The sequence below is a fragment of the Suillus fuscotomentosus genome, assembly GCF_016647785.1.
Source record: "Suillus fuscotomentosus strain FC203 chromosome Unknown F5891scaffold_21, whole genome shotgun sequence".
NCBI lineage: Eukaryota > Fungi > Basidiomycota > Agaricomycetes > Boletales > Suillaceae > Suillus > Suillus fuscotomentosus.
The window spans coordinates 263486-280891 of NW_024539533.1; the positions used below are offsets into that span (position 1 = coordinate 263486).

A 17406-nucleotide genomic window follows, 5' to 3' on the forward strand; every position below is an offset into this window, starting at 1 on the left:
GTTTGCGGATTTTGCCGCAACAACGTCGGCTTTCCTCATTAGGCCACTTGGCTTGCGACCAGACTCCAGAGTACTAGTACGCAGCTCTGTCACTTTCCAGTCAGCGCGGTCCATCCTATAAGTTCATACTTCCAAGATGCCTCCACGACCGATGAATGATGAGGAGGTCCTGAGTGAGATGAATAAGATGGTACGTCTGTGCATAGTCTCGCATATATGATGCCGATGCCCTACCCCTCCTCGGTCGAAATATAAGCGGTATCTAACATCATAGCTCGTGTATGTAGGTTGCTTTCATCAAGCAGGAGGCTCTGGAGAAAGCACGCGAGATTAAAGTGAAAGCGGACGAGGAGTTTGCTATCGAGAAGGTACGCAGCGTTACTCCACTTCATAATCCTTCATACGCAATGTGTGTCTATCTTGAAAGGCAAAACTCGTGAAGCAAGAACAACAGGCTATTGATGCACAGTTTGAGAAGAAGCGCAAGGGTGCTGAGGTCGCACAGAAGATGTATGTTAACCCACTCGCCTGATATTTGGATGACATTGATCGCCCAGTGTCATTCAGCGCCCAGTCTAACTTGACCAACAAATCGCGATTGAAGCTTCTACAACGTCGTGAGGAGCAACTACAGGAACTATTCTCTATCGCTCGGACATCGATTCTGACATTCGCCGAAGACGAGGGGCGTTACTCTCAGCTCCTCGAAGGCGCCGTCGTGCAAGGCTTTCTCCAGCTTATGGAGACAAACGTCGTGTTGCATGTTCGCGAACAGGATGCCGATATCGCGCAAAAGGCAGGAGAAGCAGCCGTAGATTCATATGCTCAGGTCAGCGGGCGCGAGGTGTCTTTTGAGTTGGAGACGACTCTGAGCAAAGATTGGTGAGTCGATCGAATTTCCTGGGACGCCATTCTTTCAACAAACCCATTTTAGTGCGGGTGGCGTCAAACTTGTGAGTAGCTCGCGACGAATTACCATCGACAACACGTTGGACGAGCGACTGAGACTTCTAGAGGATAAGGTAGGTCACACTAAATGTTGGGTTCATTCTCGTCTAATACTTTTTGTAGATGCTCCCCGAGATTAGAAGAGACTTGTTTGGGCCGAATGAGAACAGGAAGTTCTACACATGAGCGTTATCACACTCCAGATTCGTGCACCAGCCAACAGTTTATCCTAGACACGATAGAAATACATCCATTCTTGAATGTCAAGTAAATATCAAGAATCTACGGAGTCACTGTCCGGCAGAATACGTAGTCTATTGCAATATTTGTCCAAACACAGTTGGAATATGCTAGACTGGGGAGCTGATGCTTACAGCTGCCCTTTCATGTTTATAAGCTTTAAGCTTCAGATCTTCAGAGGTAGGCCATATATATTCTAGATTGAAGAAAATAACAAGAGCACGCATAACGCACGAAAGCGAACCCTGTGGTGCCTATCCTACCCTTGCTTCCTCTTCCTCTTCTTCGCCGAACCCCCTCCCTCCTTTGACGGCTCCACCTGGTCAAACCGCGCCTCGAACTTTCCCGCCTGCTTTTTCTTATTTCTCAGCAACGCACGCTTCGCCTCGCTGTCTGGCCAATTGTCTAGATCATAATACGAAGACGCGTAATCGAGTAGCCTGTCGGAACGTCAATGCAAAGCAAATCCACAGAAGATGCTTAAGAACGTACCATTCTGGTCGCACATCCGTAACAGTCCGTATATAAGGTCTCGTTGTGAGCACGAACTCATTGAAAATCACCCACTCTGGCTGCGTGTCCAGCCCACAAGACGGATGTAGTGCTACGGCCTACCACAAAACAAAAGCCATCAGCATGGCAAACTACCCAAAACAATCATAACGCACCTGGTTATCTTTCACGGTCATATAATTCCCTTTATCTCCCTCTTTATGCGCGACTTGCATGAAAAACCCACAACACAACGACTGTCTAATCGCCATAAACATCTTCTTCTGATCTTGCACGCTGATGAGCTCCACCTCAAACCGCTCCATCGTTCGTTTCAACTGCTCGCGTACGTTGTCTGCTTGCATAAGCGCTCGAGCGGAGAGGTAGTTGTTCCATGTCCAATTTTTGTCGTATTGATCTGGGGACAGATGTAAGTGAATATATGTGTGTATAAGAGGAAAACTTGCTTTGGATGTAGTTGTTGTACACGTTGAGAAGTGTTAAATGGTCACCGTCAGGAACGGTCAGCTGCGCCTTTGCAATATCTGCCTCTTTTCGCTGATTATTCGGCCGCAGCCACACATTTGGTACTGCAGGAGCGTCAGATGAGAGTTAACATCAAGGCTAAGTGCGCACCTGACAACATTGCGGTGATCGTCAAGATCTCGTTGCTACATTTGAATTCTGGGCTAGCGATCAACATCTTCGAGAGCTAGGAACGTTCGTCAGGACTGTGAAGAACCCCAACACCAGAAAAATCGCCTACCTGTGGATCCAGAGGGAATTCAGCCATGATACTCCCCAATGCCGTGAGGTTCCCATCATCGTCCAGCGCAGCGAGGTAATTTAACAGTTCCAATGCTCTCATTAGCGTCTCTGGTGCTGGCGCATCCACATAATCAAACTTGACAAGGTCCTACACACGTATCAGCCCATCTGAAAACATCCTCCCACATCACACTCACCTTAATCCCCGCCTTGACAAGCTCCAGCACCGTATTCGCCAAATTACTCCTCAAAATTTCTGGGTGAGTCTGTTCCTCAAGCTCCGACATAAAGTCCTTCTCCGTGTATAACCTAAAGCATTTGCCTGGCCTCGTTCTGCCGGCCCGGCCTGCACGCTGCTGTGCTGACGCCTTGGAAATCGGACTCACGAGTAAGCTCTCCACACGAATGCGCGGGTTATACACCTTTTGCTTGGAAAATCCTGGGTCGACGACATATACGATCCCATCGATCGTCAGCGATGTCTCCGCTATATTCGTGCTGATTACAACTTTGCGTCCTGGGGGACCGTCCGGACTGCCTGCTTTCGGTGGCGGGTCGAAAATGCGTTGTTGTTGTTGCGGCGGTAGCGACGAATACAGTGGGATGCATATGAGAGGGCCTACAGACTCGGGGTCGGAGTTGATAAGGTCGTCCGCCTCGAGCTTGATCTTCCGACACGCATCCTCTATCTCCTCCTCACCCGTCAGGAACAATAGGATATCACCTGGCTCCTCGGCGCGATGGATCATGAGCACCGTGCGGATGGCAGCCTCAACATAGTCCGGCTCCGGTTCCTGGGTGTAGAACACCTCGACAGGGTGAGTACGACCTGGGACCTTGAAGAGCGGGGCGGGGGTGCCGCCAGAGACAGCGAAGTACTTCTGGAACTTGAGTGCATCTAGGGTGGCAGACATAATGATGAGTTTGAGGTCTGAACGGCGTTGGGCGAGGGATTTAAGGATGCCCATAAGGATATCGGTAGCGAGGGTACGTTCGTGGGCTTCGTCGAGGATAATAGTGGAGTAACGGTTGAGATCAGGGTCGTTCATGGCTTCACGGAGGAGCATTCCATCGGTCATGTATTTGAGAAAGGTGGTGCCAGGCTCGGTCATATCTTCGAAACGTATTGAATAACCGACCTGTCGACCAAGTGGGACTAAGGGAAGGAAAAAGCTCAGAATGCGGTCAATACACAAAGTAAAAGAAACAGACCGTCCATCTCATCCGCTACACGCTTAGCCACAGACATGGCAGCGACTCTGCGGGGCTGAGTACATGCTACCATTTTGTTCTTGGTATGCGGAAGATCAGAGTAGGCGACAAACTGGGGTATTCTATCAGTGACAAAAAGAGTCTATAAGCGACTGTTCAAAAATGACAAGGGAGAATATTTGTCTTGGGGGTACCAACTTACTGCGTGGTCTTGCCTGAGCCGGTCTCACCGACCATAACAATGATTTGGTGTTTGTTGAACTGCAAACGTAAGTCGGGGTGAATGGGGGTGCGATAAGAAGAAGAGCTTACTATTTTATAGAACTCAGTCATCTGTGCAAACACAGGAAGCTTTTTGCGAGCTTCCAGAATCTTTTTGTATTGTGCAGTATGGGGCTGCTTTGTGAACGGGTTTAAATCATGTTCCTAAGCAAATTACCGAGTCAGCTAGTCGACATCGACGCTAACTATTGAAAGGACATACCAATGCTTGTCCGACCTGATCTGCGTTAACCATCCGAGGAACAAAACCATAGAGAGGCTCTCTTGAGGAGGGGCTGGCACCATTGAGAGTGCTTGCGCTTGAGATAGCTCGCTCAGTGGGATGTCGATGGGCAAGGTATGGGTTATCCTTTGGCATTGTCATGTTTGCAGGCCCGGAGAAAAATAGTACAAGTACAACCTCGACGTCGTGGTTCTCGAAGTTCTTTCGTCAGGGTTACATAATCATAAATAATGATCAATTCCCGCCACAGGTAGAGTACTCATAGGTTCTCATACACCACTTCCTCTAGAATCTTTTATTTATGACTGGTCCCTTAACATCCGTAATTCGGAATGTTTATCCCTCATCAGCGAAGCACAGCGTGGCAATCGCACTAGGCTCGAATCTTGGCGATCGATTCGCCAACATTGAAACTGCTTTGCGCTTGATTGAGCAACCTGATCAGCTGTTGACCGATGTGGCTGCTAACACCGTATCGGTCGTTGACACGAGCTTCATGTATGAAACTGCGCCTATGTATGTCACAGACCAGCCAAGATTTGCGAATTGTGCGTGCTTAGTGAGTTCGTCCATCCAAGAACTGATGGCCACAGGTCTGTTACTTAGTTGAGGGCCCTTTAGGTCGAGACAAACATGGAACCGTGGATATTATTGAAATTACTTAAAAGAATTGAAACGACAGTGGGGAGGATACCTTCTATCCAGAATGGACCTCGTGCGGTTGACTTGGATATACTACTGTACGATAACGAGATCATTGATACTCGTGCTGAAAGCCTGAGAGATACCCTCGATGGTCTGGCCAATGAACTTGTTGTACCGCATCCACGCATGGCAGAACGAGAGTTTGTTTTGCGTCCTCTAGCTGAGTGTGTGTAACAGCTTTAGTTATTGTCGACAACTAAATTTGCAAAATTAGCATGATCCCAGAATTCGTGCATCCAGTTCATAAGAAATCAATACGCACACTTCTGGGTGACGTTATTAGGCAGTCGAACGTCGACTTCCCAATGCTTAAAGTCACTCCTTTCGCCGATTATCCGATCACCGAAACACGACAGCTCCTGGGCACCCATCAGGTGCCCTCTATGGGAAGGTACTGGACCACCCATTGTTCAAGTGACATCCAACGACCGACGAAAGTGAGGCTGATGGCCACCTTGAATGCCACTCCAGATTCATTCTCGGATGGTTCTGTTAATAATACATTATCAGCTGCTCTGACTTACTCTGCGGCATCCGTACGAGCAGGCGCCGATATCATTGATATAGGGGGTTATTCAACTCGTCCGGGAGCAGCATTTGTCTCACCCGAAGAGGAGTGTCAACGTGTAGTGCCCGTCATTCAGGCTATACGGTCACATGAAGATCAGGACGTCAGTTCCGCTCTTATCTCAATCGATACATTCCGTTGGGAAGTCGCGGATGCTGCTGTCCTGGCTGGCGCAAACTGCATCAATGATGTGTATTCCTTCACGGGTCCTGAGTACCCCCTTGCGCAATCCTCAGAAAAGCACCTCTTAAAAATGCGAGAGGTAGCACGAAAATTCGCTGTTCCTGTCATCTTGATGCATTCACGAGGTGATGCAGGCTCAAACAAAGACTACAGCCAGTACAAGGGCGGAGTTCTAGAAGGTGTGCGGGTTGAGTTGGGAGAGAAAGTGGAAGCAATTATTAAGGGCAAAGGCGGTGTGCGGAGGTGGTTCGTTATCGTCGACCCTGGTATCGGTTTCAGCAAAACTGTTGAAGCAAACTGCGCACTACTTCGCGAGGCTTCTTCAATGACAGCGAACACTCCCGTGAACGCACTCGCAGGATACCCGCGACTCATTGGATCGTCCCGGAAGTCATTTCTCGGTGCAATTTTAGAACGCCCAGATGCGGATGGGACATACAAAGGGAGAAAGACTGAGCCGAAAGAACGAGAATGGGCAACGGCAGCGACCGTGGCTTGTGCTATTCAACAGGGCGCAAGCGTTGTGAGAGTCCATGATGTACAAGATATGAGAGACGTCGTGGCCGTGGCTTCAGCTATCTGGAGTTATCCCTAATTGACACTTACTACTTAACAATGTACCACTTGCGGTAGACTTGACATTATCCCATGCGTTCATGACCCAGTTAATACTAACTGACCGGTTAATTTTACCCCACCCTAAGACTCTTTGGTCCCTTCATGTTCTCGGTATCGGTAATGTCCGACGGTGAGAGTAACGGGGCAAAGGACGAGGTCTTAACGACTCACTAGGACTATAAACGCACACAATCAAAAGGGATGAATTATAGAATGGGATATATAGCATTCGACGTTTAAAAAGAAAAACGCAGTTGCTCTGGCGTCTTCGCTCTACGTCTATGATCATGACAAACTTAGTAATTACTCCTCATCGAGGGTGCTTGATAGTATTCAGATAGTAAAGATGCATCTCAGCCCGCAATGGTCACTCCAAGGGATCTCTACAGGTTTCTCGCCCGGCCTGGGCACCTCAATAGTACCAGGGCGGAAGACTTCCATTTTCTTAGCCTTTAAGCCCATCATTGCAACCTTGTCCAACCTGCCCGGCCCTATTCCGTCCCGCCGTTCCACGCCGGCACCCCATGTAGCTCCCTCAAGGTCTGCCCTCCCATGCAATGCGACCCACGCATCTACCAGTTCGTTCTTGTCGACGAGCCCATCATTCTCGGGGCTGATGGCGTTGAAGTCGCCCGCAATGTTCCCGCCACTGCATCCGGGCTCGCGTAGGACGTTGGCCAGTATCTCCATCTGCTGGGCGCGGTAGTGTAGCGTATGCCGGAGCGAGTCGAGGTGCACGCTGACGAGACAGAAGACTGTACCCGGCGATATTGGGGGGATGATGTCCACACAAAGCGCATCCCTCCTGTACTTGCTCGGGAGAATCACGCGGGAGACGCGCCCGAGCATGAAAATTTCCCCTCCCTCGATCCCATCGCATTCCTTCTGCGAATCCAGCCCGGAGGTAAAGCGTGTGCTGGACAGCAACGTCATAGTTGCAAAGGGCACGTCCTTAAACGACGTTTGGTCCTCGGCGTCAGTCATCAGGAAGGCAGCGCGCACTCTCGCATCGTCTAGGAGAGAGGCCCGGACCTTAGGCGTGACTTCTTGGAGAAAGAGGATATCACTTGGCTCTGTACGTTTCGCAAAGGTATGGGTTCCCAGCTTCGGGTGGATCGGTTGAAGGCAGAAAAAGTACGCCAGAGTCTGTTGGTGACCATGGTGGTGTGAAAGAGGGAAGCTTCTGGCAGGGGTTTGAGTCCCGCGAAGGTTTAAGCCTTAGCAGACACGAGACCCACTGGCACTACTACAGCAATTGTGAAATGAGGAGAGCGCCAGCTGGCACCAGCTGCCGAGGACAAGCTTCACTTCTTTTGGTTGCCAGAGATCTATGTTAACTGCCCAAGCTTTCTAGCCGTGATTCAATGCACTGGTCCGTCAACAATTTCATGGAGCCTGAGCTGTAAGAAAGCCTGTAAGATTACCGACTTCAAGTTATTTGAAATCACATGATGATATTACGCAATGTACATAGTACCACGTGAATGCATGGACTGATTGGACTCAACCACGCCACCGACGCGTCGACGCTGTAACGACCAAATCCTTAACTAGAACTACATGCAAGCGCGGCCATTGATATTTATATATTCCCGATCCACACATTCCAACTGGTGGTCCTGCAGCGTCTGGTCAATTGACGCGGCCGTTGCATCCATCGCGTGTCTCCGAGTCAGTACTTACTAGATATACAAGCATGGCTGCCAGCAGCCCAAATTTCGGATTTGGCCTTCAAACACATATTCGTATGAATGTCCCCTCGCTCTCTATAAACGTTTGAATCTCCCAGCTGCAAGGGTAATGTTTATTATTTAAGTATTGCTTGACACTGGAATTCCTTCTGGCGGCCTTTTACATCTGTCACTGAATGCCTTTCAGACCCGATGCATATATAGCCAGTCATACTGGGCCTTTATCAGTACCACATTCCTTGACCACGTCCTTCCTCTGAGTCAACTAAACCAATTTTCATTTTCAACATCCATACCATCATGATGAAACGAGCAGCAGCGTCACTTGTAACAAAGATCAATATTATTCCATGCATATCCGACCAGGTTGACATTATCGCGCTCCTTGGAGGAACCAAATCAGTAGAAGACTTTGAACAAATGATTACACGAGGACCCGCCTTTACCCTGGCTGACCTAGTGAGTCGGCCGTCGGCCGTTGTGAAACTTGAGCTGAATGCGAGCTATTTTCTATCAGCCAGCATATGTTGATGCACTGAAGAACCTCAAGTCAGGGATCGATGACCGGGAATTTTTGGTAGGCCCCGTCGTCTTTTATTGGACGCAAACTCACGCTATTTTTTGTGGAACTTAGCTAGAAAAACTTCTGATGTTGATGTCGCGCCTTCCAGACGACTCAGTCTTCGCTAAAGAACTTCAGATTTCCGTGATTAATATCCGTACGTGTATCTGTATCGACAACTTATATGTACAGTTCTGATCAGGCGCGTTTAGTTTATAAGGATCTTCCTCACCCACCTTACAGCTTCTTGAAGACACCTGTAACGACGCCGCCGTCCAGCTCCAGTGACATGCCATATATCTTCCGCAGTGCTGATGGCTCCAATTATTCGATGTCCGTGCCGAACCTTGGTCAAGCAGGCCAACCATATGCGCGATCTGTACCATCTACGCATGTTTCGTCGCGTTATCCATTACCAGATCCAGGAGAGGTATTTGATACCCTTCTGCGTCGTGGTCGGAATGACTTCGTCCCTCATCCTGGGGGTCTCTCCAGTCTGTTCTTCGCATTTGCAGATCTCATCATTCACAGTATATTCGATACGAACTCCCACGATTGGACGATCAACAATGCCAGCAGCTACCTCGACCTGAGTATCCTATATGGACACAACGAAGAGCAGGTCGATAGTATACGCAAGAAGGACGGAACCGGTCATATTTGGGAGGATGTATTCGCTGACAAGCGTCTCTTGTTCATGCCCCCCTCTGTGGGTGCCCTTGCAGTCTTATTCAGTCGTCACCACAATGTCCGTCTTTGTTCTACTGCGTAAAAGGAGATATGCTAACTCACCGAACAGTATATCGCAAGCAAGATCCTTAGCCTCAACGAGCGAGGGACATTTGCACGCCCAGCAGATCTTCGAGAAGCGCAACGTACTGCCCAGTGTGATGAGATCTTTCACCGCGCTCGACTTGTCAACACAGCCTTTTTCATGCAGATCATCTTAACGGACTACGTTGGAGGCATTCTTGGTCTTGTCAGAGATGGACTGACTTGGCGATTGAATCCACTTCAGGTCCGGAATTCTTCGCAGGACTCACTATCCATTTTGACTTTCATTCAGGGGTTTCGTGAGCAGACGCATGACGTTTCCCAACGAGGAGCTGGAAACGCCGTTTCTCTGGAGTTCAACATGCTCTATCGTTGGCATGCGGCGATGTCGCGTCAAGATGAAGCATGGATTGAACGCACTTTCAAAAACATTCTCCCTGACAGAGACCCTTCGACTGTGCGTGTGTCCCTCCTTATATGCTGTGTTCAAAAGTTATATTTGTTTCCTTAGATCACTGTCGAAGAGTTCAAGGCTGCTGTCCACAAGGATGGTGCTCAAATACCTAACATTCATAGTTGGACATTTGGCGGGTATGAAGTGTTCACCTTGTCGTGTATTTCCAGCTAACGAGTCACAGTCTCACCCGTGAAAAGGATGGTCGATTCAGCGATGCCAATATCGCCCGTGTCTTACAGGATGCAACGGCCGACAGGGCTTGTGCCTTTCGTGCAAGGGGCGTTCCGGCCGCCATGCGAATTGTGGAGATTTTGGGCATGGAGCAGGCACGAGCCTGGGGTGCTTGTTCAGTAAGTCCAATATGGGTTGTAAAAACTAGTAGTGACACTAATATTGAAACCTAGCTGAACGAATTTCGTCGCTTCATTGGCCTGAAACGTGAGGTAGTTTTCACTCCGCTAGTCTAATCACTTATAATTTGTCTTTAGCATACAAGAGCTTCAGTGAATGGAATCCCGATCCAGAGATTTATGTAGGGATCAATTCTGTTGTATGATTACCTGCATGTTGACCATCGATAGATCGCAGCCGAACGCTTGTACGGCGATATTGAAAACCTAGAATTACATGTAAGCCTCGATAACAGCCTTGGACGGTTTGCATTTGCTGATTCACACCAGGTGGGCCTGCAGGCTGAGGAAACAAAACCTCCAATTCCTGGCGCTGGCCTTTGCCCTGGATACACTATCTCACGTGCCATCCTTGCCGATGCTGTATGCTTGACTCGTGGAGACAGGTTTCTTACAGTAGACTTCACTCGTGAGTCAACTGATTCTTGAGCCAAATCCTTTTTCATCGATGCTGAGCTTCTCATGATAGCGTTCAACCTGACAACATGGGGTTACGAGCATTGCATGGTCAACAAGGTGGATGGATCCTATGGTGGCATGCTCACCAAGCTTCTCTTTCACATGCTCCCTGATCACTACCCCGTGGGCTCAGTCTACGCTCACTTTCCTTTCCTGACTCCAGAGTTCCTTGCTTCGAGCATGACCAATGTGCCGCATGGTGCCGAAATCCGGCATCTTTACAATTGGGACAGGCCTTTGGCTGTTCAACAAACTGCGTTTGCAGCTACTGATACGAGCGTTGTTAGAGTCTATGATTGTCGACTTTCGAAGTTACACACGCCTCCGAGGGTACGGAACGAAGCAGTAAGACCCTTTCAAGCTCTCCGTTATCTAATCTAATGGGTCTCATCGTTACAATTTTCAGATCAGAAAGCCTATCTCTGATAAAGTTGCTGAACACACCGTGTCTACTTCACACTTCGCACACCTTACAAGTGAGCTGATACTCAAGAGACGCGAAGTTGATAAGCACGTCGACATACTTGAAATCCTGAACCTCCTTCCCGTTTATTGGGTGGGCGACATCATGGTCCGCTCTCTGATACATCAACAGGCTTCTTGGAGTCTAACCTTTTTTTGTTCAGGTTGGATTACCATTGATGGACAAATCATCGTCGCAGGCGACTCCAGAATTTTGGTACAAAGCTTTTTTCAACATTGCACAGTAAGTCTATCTGCTATGATTACCCTCCCATCACTGACTTATGCATAGCTACTTGTACTTCAATAACGATCCTGCTTCCGACTGGATCCTTCGCGAAAAAGCCACGCGCTCTACCCAGCTAATTATGTTATACCTTGAGGGCCATTTGAAAAGACTCTCTGATGGTATTGTAATTATCCTACATTTCGCTATATGCTTCGCTGCTTAATTGGTGAATCAGATTTCAATCAATGGTATATGCGATCTTCTGTTCTCAAACCATGTGTCATCGCATAAAGGCGAAGCATTCCTTTCGGAGGTTCTCAAAGTCACACCACAGGCTTCGATAGAGGAGATAGCATTGTGTTTGTTCGAGGAAATCATCCCTTCTGCGGCCTTGTTCTCCGCAGTCATCGCTTCAGTGGTGAAATACTACATGTACGCTCAAAACGAAGACTACTCCAAATTTTCTTCCAGTTGTCGAGAATGGTCAGAACAGAGCCCAGCCGTCCTGCGATATATCTGCAAAGCACTCGGTAAGCTCTCTGCATTGTCTGCGACATGGATAGTGTATGATAACCAAATGTTCAGATTTGGACATCGACGTTCGTCTCCAACTTTTCACTTGAAACATGTACTAACTTTAGATAAAGATGATGTCGAGTGGCAAAGTGAGTCATCCCAAAGCATCAACGTGGTTCTCCATGAGTCTGAACGTCCTCAAAGTCTGTCCTGCGTATCACTCTTGATGGCCAAGTTGTTGTCATTCCGAAGCAAACTGGGTGCGTCTACTGATTATAACTGTATCTAGTTCATATACTTATGGTAATCCAGCCTTATGTCCTGGGATATCTTCTCAAAGGTAAATACAGATGCTTAGAGTTTGACGCGAGAATTGAAAATTTTCCAGATCGCTCCTGGAATCATCTGCAATATCTTCCATGTTGATTCTATTCGTCGTCCTCGCATCATCGGTAAAGCAACGTGCGTTGACGCAGGTAAGTTACATAATCGTACTTCTGTAGGCTCTTTTCAATCTATTGAAGCAGAGCAAACATCGAGGTTCACCAACATCCCCACGCTCACCTCGATGGTTGTTGGGGTGAGTGAACGCTGCCATATGATAAAGTCACTACTCAAAGCAATCATAGTATGATGTTTAATACGGAAACTACAGACACCCGATTTTCGTCACTGTATTACAAGAGTCAAACACCCACACTAATGTATCAACACCACTCGCACTGTTTTAGAGAAATCGGTTTGTAATGTATCATCCAGTCGTATCTCATGCCTGAACTCGGATATGGGTTTGCAATATCATCCAAACGTATCTGATGCGAATGAGTGATCTCTTGTGATTTCTGAGGCGGCCCTTAGCTACGACTGGCCTCCTAGTCATTCAGTCGCTACTTGATCGATCTGATCTCCCGCAATCGCGAACCAACTAGATCAATTTGCAGGCAAAATGTCGTATTACAAGTCCTAGTATGTAAAAAAAAGTGAACATATCATGAATCACAACCTCAACAAATGCTGATGATCAGAAGAAAAGTGTCATTGCTTGTTCACAATGCCTGGACGACATTATGGAGGATCGGCAAACCAACAACTGCGGCCAAGACCACAAGTTGTTTTCCAGGTGCGAGTGCAATACCACGAGGAGCAGCACCAGTTTGTGCTAAATGTATGGTCTAAGGTTAGGTCGCGGATTAGAAGTAAGAGGCTGCTTACACGAACCAGTGGAAGTAGACCCCGCGGATGAAGCTGTCGACGAAGTGGAGGAAGAAGTGCTGGAAGTTGTTGTGGGCCCGTTGAATGTAATTACAGGACTGCTGCTAGAAGTGGTTCCTGGCAGCACAGTGGACTTGGACGGAGTAGTAACCGTAATGCTAGTGGGTACACTGCTTCCACCCACAGAACTTGAGCCTCCAGCGGAACATTGATCAGAATTGGCGATGCACGTAGTTCCAGTAGGGCAGCCTAAATAGATGTTAGCGTTGCTCGTGCGATCGATAGAGAATATAACACACATCCCCCGGTAGAGTCATTGCAGCAGGAGTAGCCGGATTCACAGCAGGTGTCGTCGCTGCAGCATTCACTACCAGGGTTGCAGCAGGCATTTCCATTACACGTTTGCGCGGTACTGGGACAACATCTACAGCAGATTTTAGAAAAGAAAAGAAAATCGATTGAAATATTTTCTCACTCGGATTCGAAGCACTGGTTGGAACATTCGTCGATCAGTACTCGGTTTTGACGATGGGATCTAAACAGATGCGAAGGTACGTACAGTGGTGCCATCTGGACAGTTATACGAATCGCTGCACTAGACTCAAATCGTTAATCACAGTGGAAAGGCTCATCATGCAACCTTACACAGAAGCTGCCAGTAGGGGCACATGCGTCCGGGTAGTTGGTACATTGCTCTAGGGCGGGTAAGCAACGTGTTGCTTCATACTTGGCACGTGAATTCCTTACGATATCCGCTGGGGCATCCTTGTCGAGCAGTGAACTTCCCTCGGGGAACCAAGAGAGCTGATAGTACAGACTTGGTCAGTACTAGTGACGATGACTTGGAGTGACGTGGAACTCGTGAGACTGTTGAGGCAGGGTCTGCAACAGCGAGCTGAAGGGATAAGAAAAGAGACAGGGCGATACACAACAGACGCAACATAGTGATGGTGGAAATCACATCGTTTTGTTGTTCCTGCTCTTTATATCAAAAAATCAGGCGTTCATTTTTCAAGTGAGACGAGTTTTTAGCAAAGGGAGTGAACTGTATAACATCCTTGGCAAGGCACCAGGGTTAAAACTTCAATACATCATACATGCGGCGTACCATAGATCGGACCTGGCTTGGTTTATTATGTGGTCGCAAAATTTAAGCGCAGCTGGATCTGTACTCCATAGCGCGCTGTGTTGGAACACGATCAAGTATAACACATCGAACCTAGGCCTCGCTCAAACAGTCATGCCATCGAGTGTCGTAGACAGCTTCAACATGCGTTCAAAAGGCTCACCATCAAGGAACCGACAAAGTCTTGAGCGCTTGAGCGGTGCGACAGTGCCTGACTTGGTGACCCACACATAGTAGCATTGTGTTTGCTCCGAGCCTGAGATCGGCAGAAAAAGCTATGATCACTGAGTTCCGACGACGTAAACTTGTCAGCTGAGCAGGCCCGCATCTCACGGCAAGTGACTCAATAACGCAGGGGCATGTGAAGTCTAGATCCTTACACAAAGATTTAACACAGCCATGAGAGCCATTACGTTTAGATGAGACTTGAACATAGCTTTATCCTTTACTGAGCGCTGACCACTGAAGTGTCTGTACAACAGGGCACTCGTCTGGATTCAACAACCTAGCACGCCTGTGAATGAATAAATGGATATCGGCCGTCCGAGCCCATGGAATGGATAGTCATATCTGCAAAGGTTGAGACGCTATATCCTTCATTTTGGACCACCAGCAAGTATTTGCTCATGAACCAAAAACATGCACAAACTTATCTGCTAGCGCCGTCAAATGGTGGTGTGAATCTTGTCACGTGATGTTTAACATTGATGTGGGCGCTAGCCTGTCTGCACACAACATCATGAGGACATTCGTAATGTCGCCGAGTACGGATAGAACTTCCTGGTGATGCTGGGACCAAAGGTCGCCGGGGCACAGATCGGGTACTGTGAGTCTCTTAGCTTCTTGGACTGATGCGGCAGTCGCCCACTCATCTACTCATGTCGGTTCATCGCTAGGAAGACTAGATGGGCGTTCATAGAAGATAACTGCATCTTCTGTATCAGTTTTCCGGAGAATTTTAGAGCACGAGATAGGCTCGTACCTTCCAAGTATCTTCTTTCCTTGTTTGTTGTGCAGACCTCCATCATGCACAATTATCACCGGCAAACACGCTCGGGCCGCCACTTTATCGTATCTTCGCTTCGGAATCGTCCTAGAAGGTGATTCCAGTGCTTTGCAACAATAGCACGTGATGGTGATGGGGTTTCATCGATTAGCGCTAGTAGGGGGAATTCCACTCTCATACTATCGCAATCGCCGTTATATAGCAGAGCACTGCGTGGTACGTACGCACTACAGACGCACACTATTTTGTCATGGATGTGTCTAAATCCTTTTATTTTAATTCTTCTGTGTCCCTGCAGTGTCATCGGCACCGTCGGGTGAACAACTCCTGGGCATGATATCACGCACTTCTCGGATATAGATCGGATATGCAGACCATCATGTACGCACCTCTACAAAGCTTCAGTTCTGCAGGTAGTTCGGTACGGGTAACCTCGGGCGGCGGACCCCTAACAAGTATTCTATATTCCCGCTTCTGTGAGGCACTCCTATGATCTCACACCTCAAGTACTGTGCCAGAGCTTATCATGCGGTGCAGTGGCTTTGGGCAGTGTCCATATGATATAGGCACCCATGCCATCAAGTCTTCTGCATCGTATTTGCAAAGCCAGCGAGATAAAAAAAAGTCGAAGAGTCCGCGATAGAACTTACTCCACCCAAGCGGAAGTCCACGCCCGTTCGATGAATGGCCCTGTCTTTTCCTTTCTCAGGTGCTCGATGATCTTATCTACAGGATCACAACGTTATGCCAAGTCCAGTCATGAGACTGGCATACATGGGCACCACTTCCCGACGGGCCATCATGCATCAGAGTCTAGAGGTCGCAACGCTTCCGCACTACGACCGCTATTGTGCCTTTACGACCAACGCCGCTTGTAGGATAATGAAAATTCCCTGGCCACACGGTCATTAGTAGTCGACGGTTCAAACGTTCATGGCCAAATGAGCGTCAACTTGGGCGCGACGTGAGCATTTGATATTTATGGGTACATCCCGTGATGCACTCCTGTAGCCAAGAGCAAGATATCCACTTTTACATATCGATAGATCAATATCCCATCAGTGATCATCGATTTCGTACATCAGTGACCGGTGACCGTTGTATATAACCAAATTGATAAGAGATTCCAAGACTATTTGCGCAATGCGCGCTCTGACCCAAGAATCTTGCCGATGATCGATTGAAAGAGGGCCCGGTAATGTCATAGCCTATCTATAATATCAATACCCAAGGAAGCATTGTTAACAAGTTGACAACTACGGGAAAATTCTGCAAAACAAGCCCTGTGTTCACGTCACTCGTGCATAGCAAGGAATCGGGATGGCAACAAGAGCAATGGAATGATGATGACGACGACAGCAACAACATGACACAAGACATTGTCCAAAAGTTCAAACACGGGTATGTAAGGTAAACAAGTCCAAACTTACAAGACAACATGCATCTTCGCAATTGCGGAATGTAACAATAACCGTAACCGAATGTCCTGTCCGATTGACAATAAGTTGCATACATATAGGCATAGGCAGACTTCCGGATTGCGCCCTGGCGTGAGAATAAAAACAGACTGGGACGCATCGAATGAAAAAGAATGGTGATTCGACGGTGATTGACGAGTATGTTGATTGTTCTTCGTTTCTAAGTAGCATGATATGCGATTAATTAGCAAGGAGGTCATGCATTCGGGGAACCCTGCCCGAGTGCGAGAATGTGATTGTGCATGGTCCTCAGCTCAGTACGAGAAGATCATGAGCCACGGGTTGAGGACGATCTAGGTATGAATATCGGTGTTAGCATCGATGCTTCACTAGCGAGTGGAAAAAAAAAGAAGGTAGCGGGATGCGCCGAAGCGAAGAAGAGGAACGTTCGGGAAGCATGCTAGACAAGGATGGCGAGGGGAAGAACGTTGGAAGAAGCATGATCCAATCCAGAAATGGACGATCGTTCATTCCAATCGCAGAATGGAAGACAAGATTGACGAGACGTACCGGGAATAAGATATGACAAGCGCATACAACCGTCAACGGGAAGATAACGGCCCACGCGTTTGCGGTCAGTTGCCACTGATATGGCACCAACGGCGTGCTGACGATGACGACACCCGCAATCAGCAGGATACATACAAGGAGGGGGAACCAGAATCTATATGGAGGAGAGGAGGCCAATGATGACCGTCAGCACTGGATTGTGACATCAAGGAAGCAAGGAAAGGAAAGGCGTGGAAAAAGAAGAGAAGAGAAAGTGCGGATATCGCGACACGTGA

At 48.1% G+C, this 17406-nt stretch overlaps 6 protein-coding genes across 6 annotated transcripts; 3 read left to right on the forward strand and 3 right to left on the reverse strand.

Annotated features, from left to right (window-relative positions):
- Positions 1 to 36: 36 nt before the first annotated feature.
- Positions 37 to 1454, forward strand: F5891DRAFT_1028480 (ATPase V1 A1 complex subunit E). Its single transcript, XM_041361473.1, has 6 exons — positions 37 to 190; positions 288 to 368; positions 428 to 510; positions 568 to 882; positions 935 to 1022; positions 1072 to 1454. The coding sequence occupies exons 1-6, from the start codon at positions 137 to 139 to the stop codon at positions 1132 to 1134; spliced, it is 684 nt and encodes a 227-aa protein (XP_041227116.1). The 5' UTR covers positions 37 to 136; the 3' UTR covers positions 1135 to 1454.
- F5891DRAFT_1028481 (P-loop containing nucleoside triphosphate hydrolase protein) lies at positions 1362 to 4361 on the reverse strand. The gene is made up of 11 exons (XM_041361474.1): positions 4145 to 4361; positions 3973 to 4086; positions 3863 to 3921; positions 3661 to 3782; positions 2646 to 3604; positions 2447 to 2596; positions 2317 to 2392; positions 2148 to 2270; positions 1857 to 2098; positions 1681 to 1799; positions 1362 to 1628 (listed from the first exon to the last, which is right to left on the reverse strand). The coding sequence occupies exons 1-11, from the start codon at positions 4304 to 4306 to the stop codon at positions 1448 to 1450; spliced, it is 2307 nt and encodes a 768-aa protein (XP_041227117.1). The 5' UTR covers positions 4307 to 4361; the 3' UTR covers positions 1362 to 1447.
- A 71-nt stretch (positions 4362 to 4432) lies between these two features.
- On the forward strand, positions 4433 to 6288 carry F5891DRAFT_1107980 (Dihydropteroate synthase-like protein). Its single transcript, XM_041363680.1, has 3 exons — positions 4433 to 4724; positions 4787 to 5034; positions 5085 to 6288. The coding sequence occupies exons 1-3, from the start codon at positions 4467 to 4469 to the stop codon at positions 6214 to 6216; spliced, it is 1638 nt and encodes a 545-aa protein (XP_041227118.1). The 5' UTR covers positions 4433 to 4466; the 3' UTR covers positions 6217 to 6288.
- Positions 6289 to 6422: 134 nt separating this feature from the next.
- F5891DRAFT_1028489 (uncharacterized protein) lies at positions 6423 to 7652 on the reverse strand. Its single transcript, XM_041361475.1, has one exon. It carries the CDS (start codon positions 7221 to 7223, stop codon positions 6573 to 6575), a length of 651 nt encoding a protein of 216 aa, XP_041227119.1. The 5' UTR covers positions 7224 to 7652; the 3' UTR covers positions 6423 to 6572.
- Positions 7653 to 8082: 430 nt separating this feature from the next.
- On the forward strand, positions 8083 to 12579 carry F5891DRAFT_1144447 (heme peroxidase). Its single transcript, XM_041364979.1, has 24 exons — positions 8083 to 8389; positions 8448 to 8507; positions 8565 to 8649; positions 8705 to 9240; positions 9292 to 9510; positions 9559 to 9723; positions 9778 to 9857; positions 9905 to 10073; positions 10128 to 10161; positions 10212 to 10255; positions 10305 to 10352; positions 10404 to 10542; positions 10603 to 10937; positions 10999 to 11163; positions 11219 to 11298; positions 11347 to 11467; positions 11519 to 11813; positions 11869 to 11882; positions 11931 to 11948; positions 12004 to 12059; positions 12112 to 12139; positions 12188 to 12275; positions 12324 to 12379; positions 12429 to 12579. The coding sequence occupies exons 1-24, from the start codon at positions 8231 to 8233 to the stop codon at positions 12438 to 12440; spliced, it is 3006 nt and encodes a 1001-aa protein (XP_041227120.1). The 5' UTR covers positions 8083 to 8230; the 3' UTR covers positions 12441 to 12579.
- A 134-nt stretch (positions 12580 to 12713) lies between these two features.
- F5891DRAFT_1028494 (uncharacterized protein) lies at positions 12714 to 13965 on the reverse strand. The gene is made up of 7 exons (XM_041361476.1): positions 13759 to 13965; positions 13657 to 13706; positions 13571 to 13606; positions 13487 to 13500; positions 13311 to 13435; positions 13012 to 13260; positions 12714 to 12958 (listed from the first exon to the last, which is right to left on the reverse strand). The coding sequence occupies exons 1-7, from the start codon at positions 13952 to 13954 to the stop codon at positions 12846 to 12848; spliced, it is 783 nt and encodes a 260-aa protein (XP_041227121.1). The 5' UTR covers positions 13955 to 13965; the 3' UTR covers positions 12714 to 12845.
- Between the last annotated feature and the right edge of the window lie 3441 nt (positions 13966 to 17406).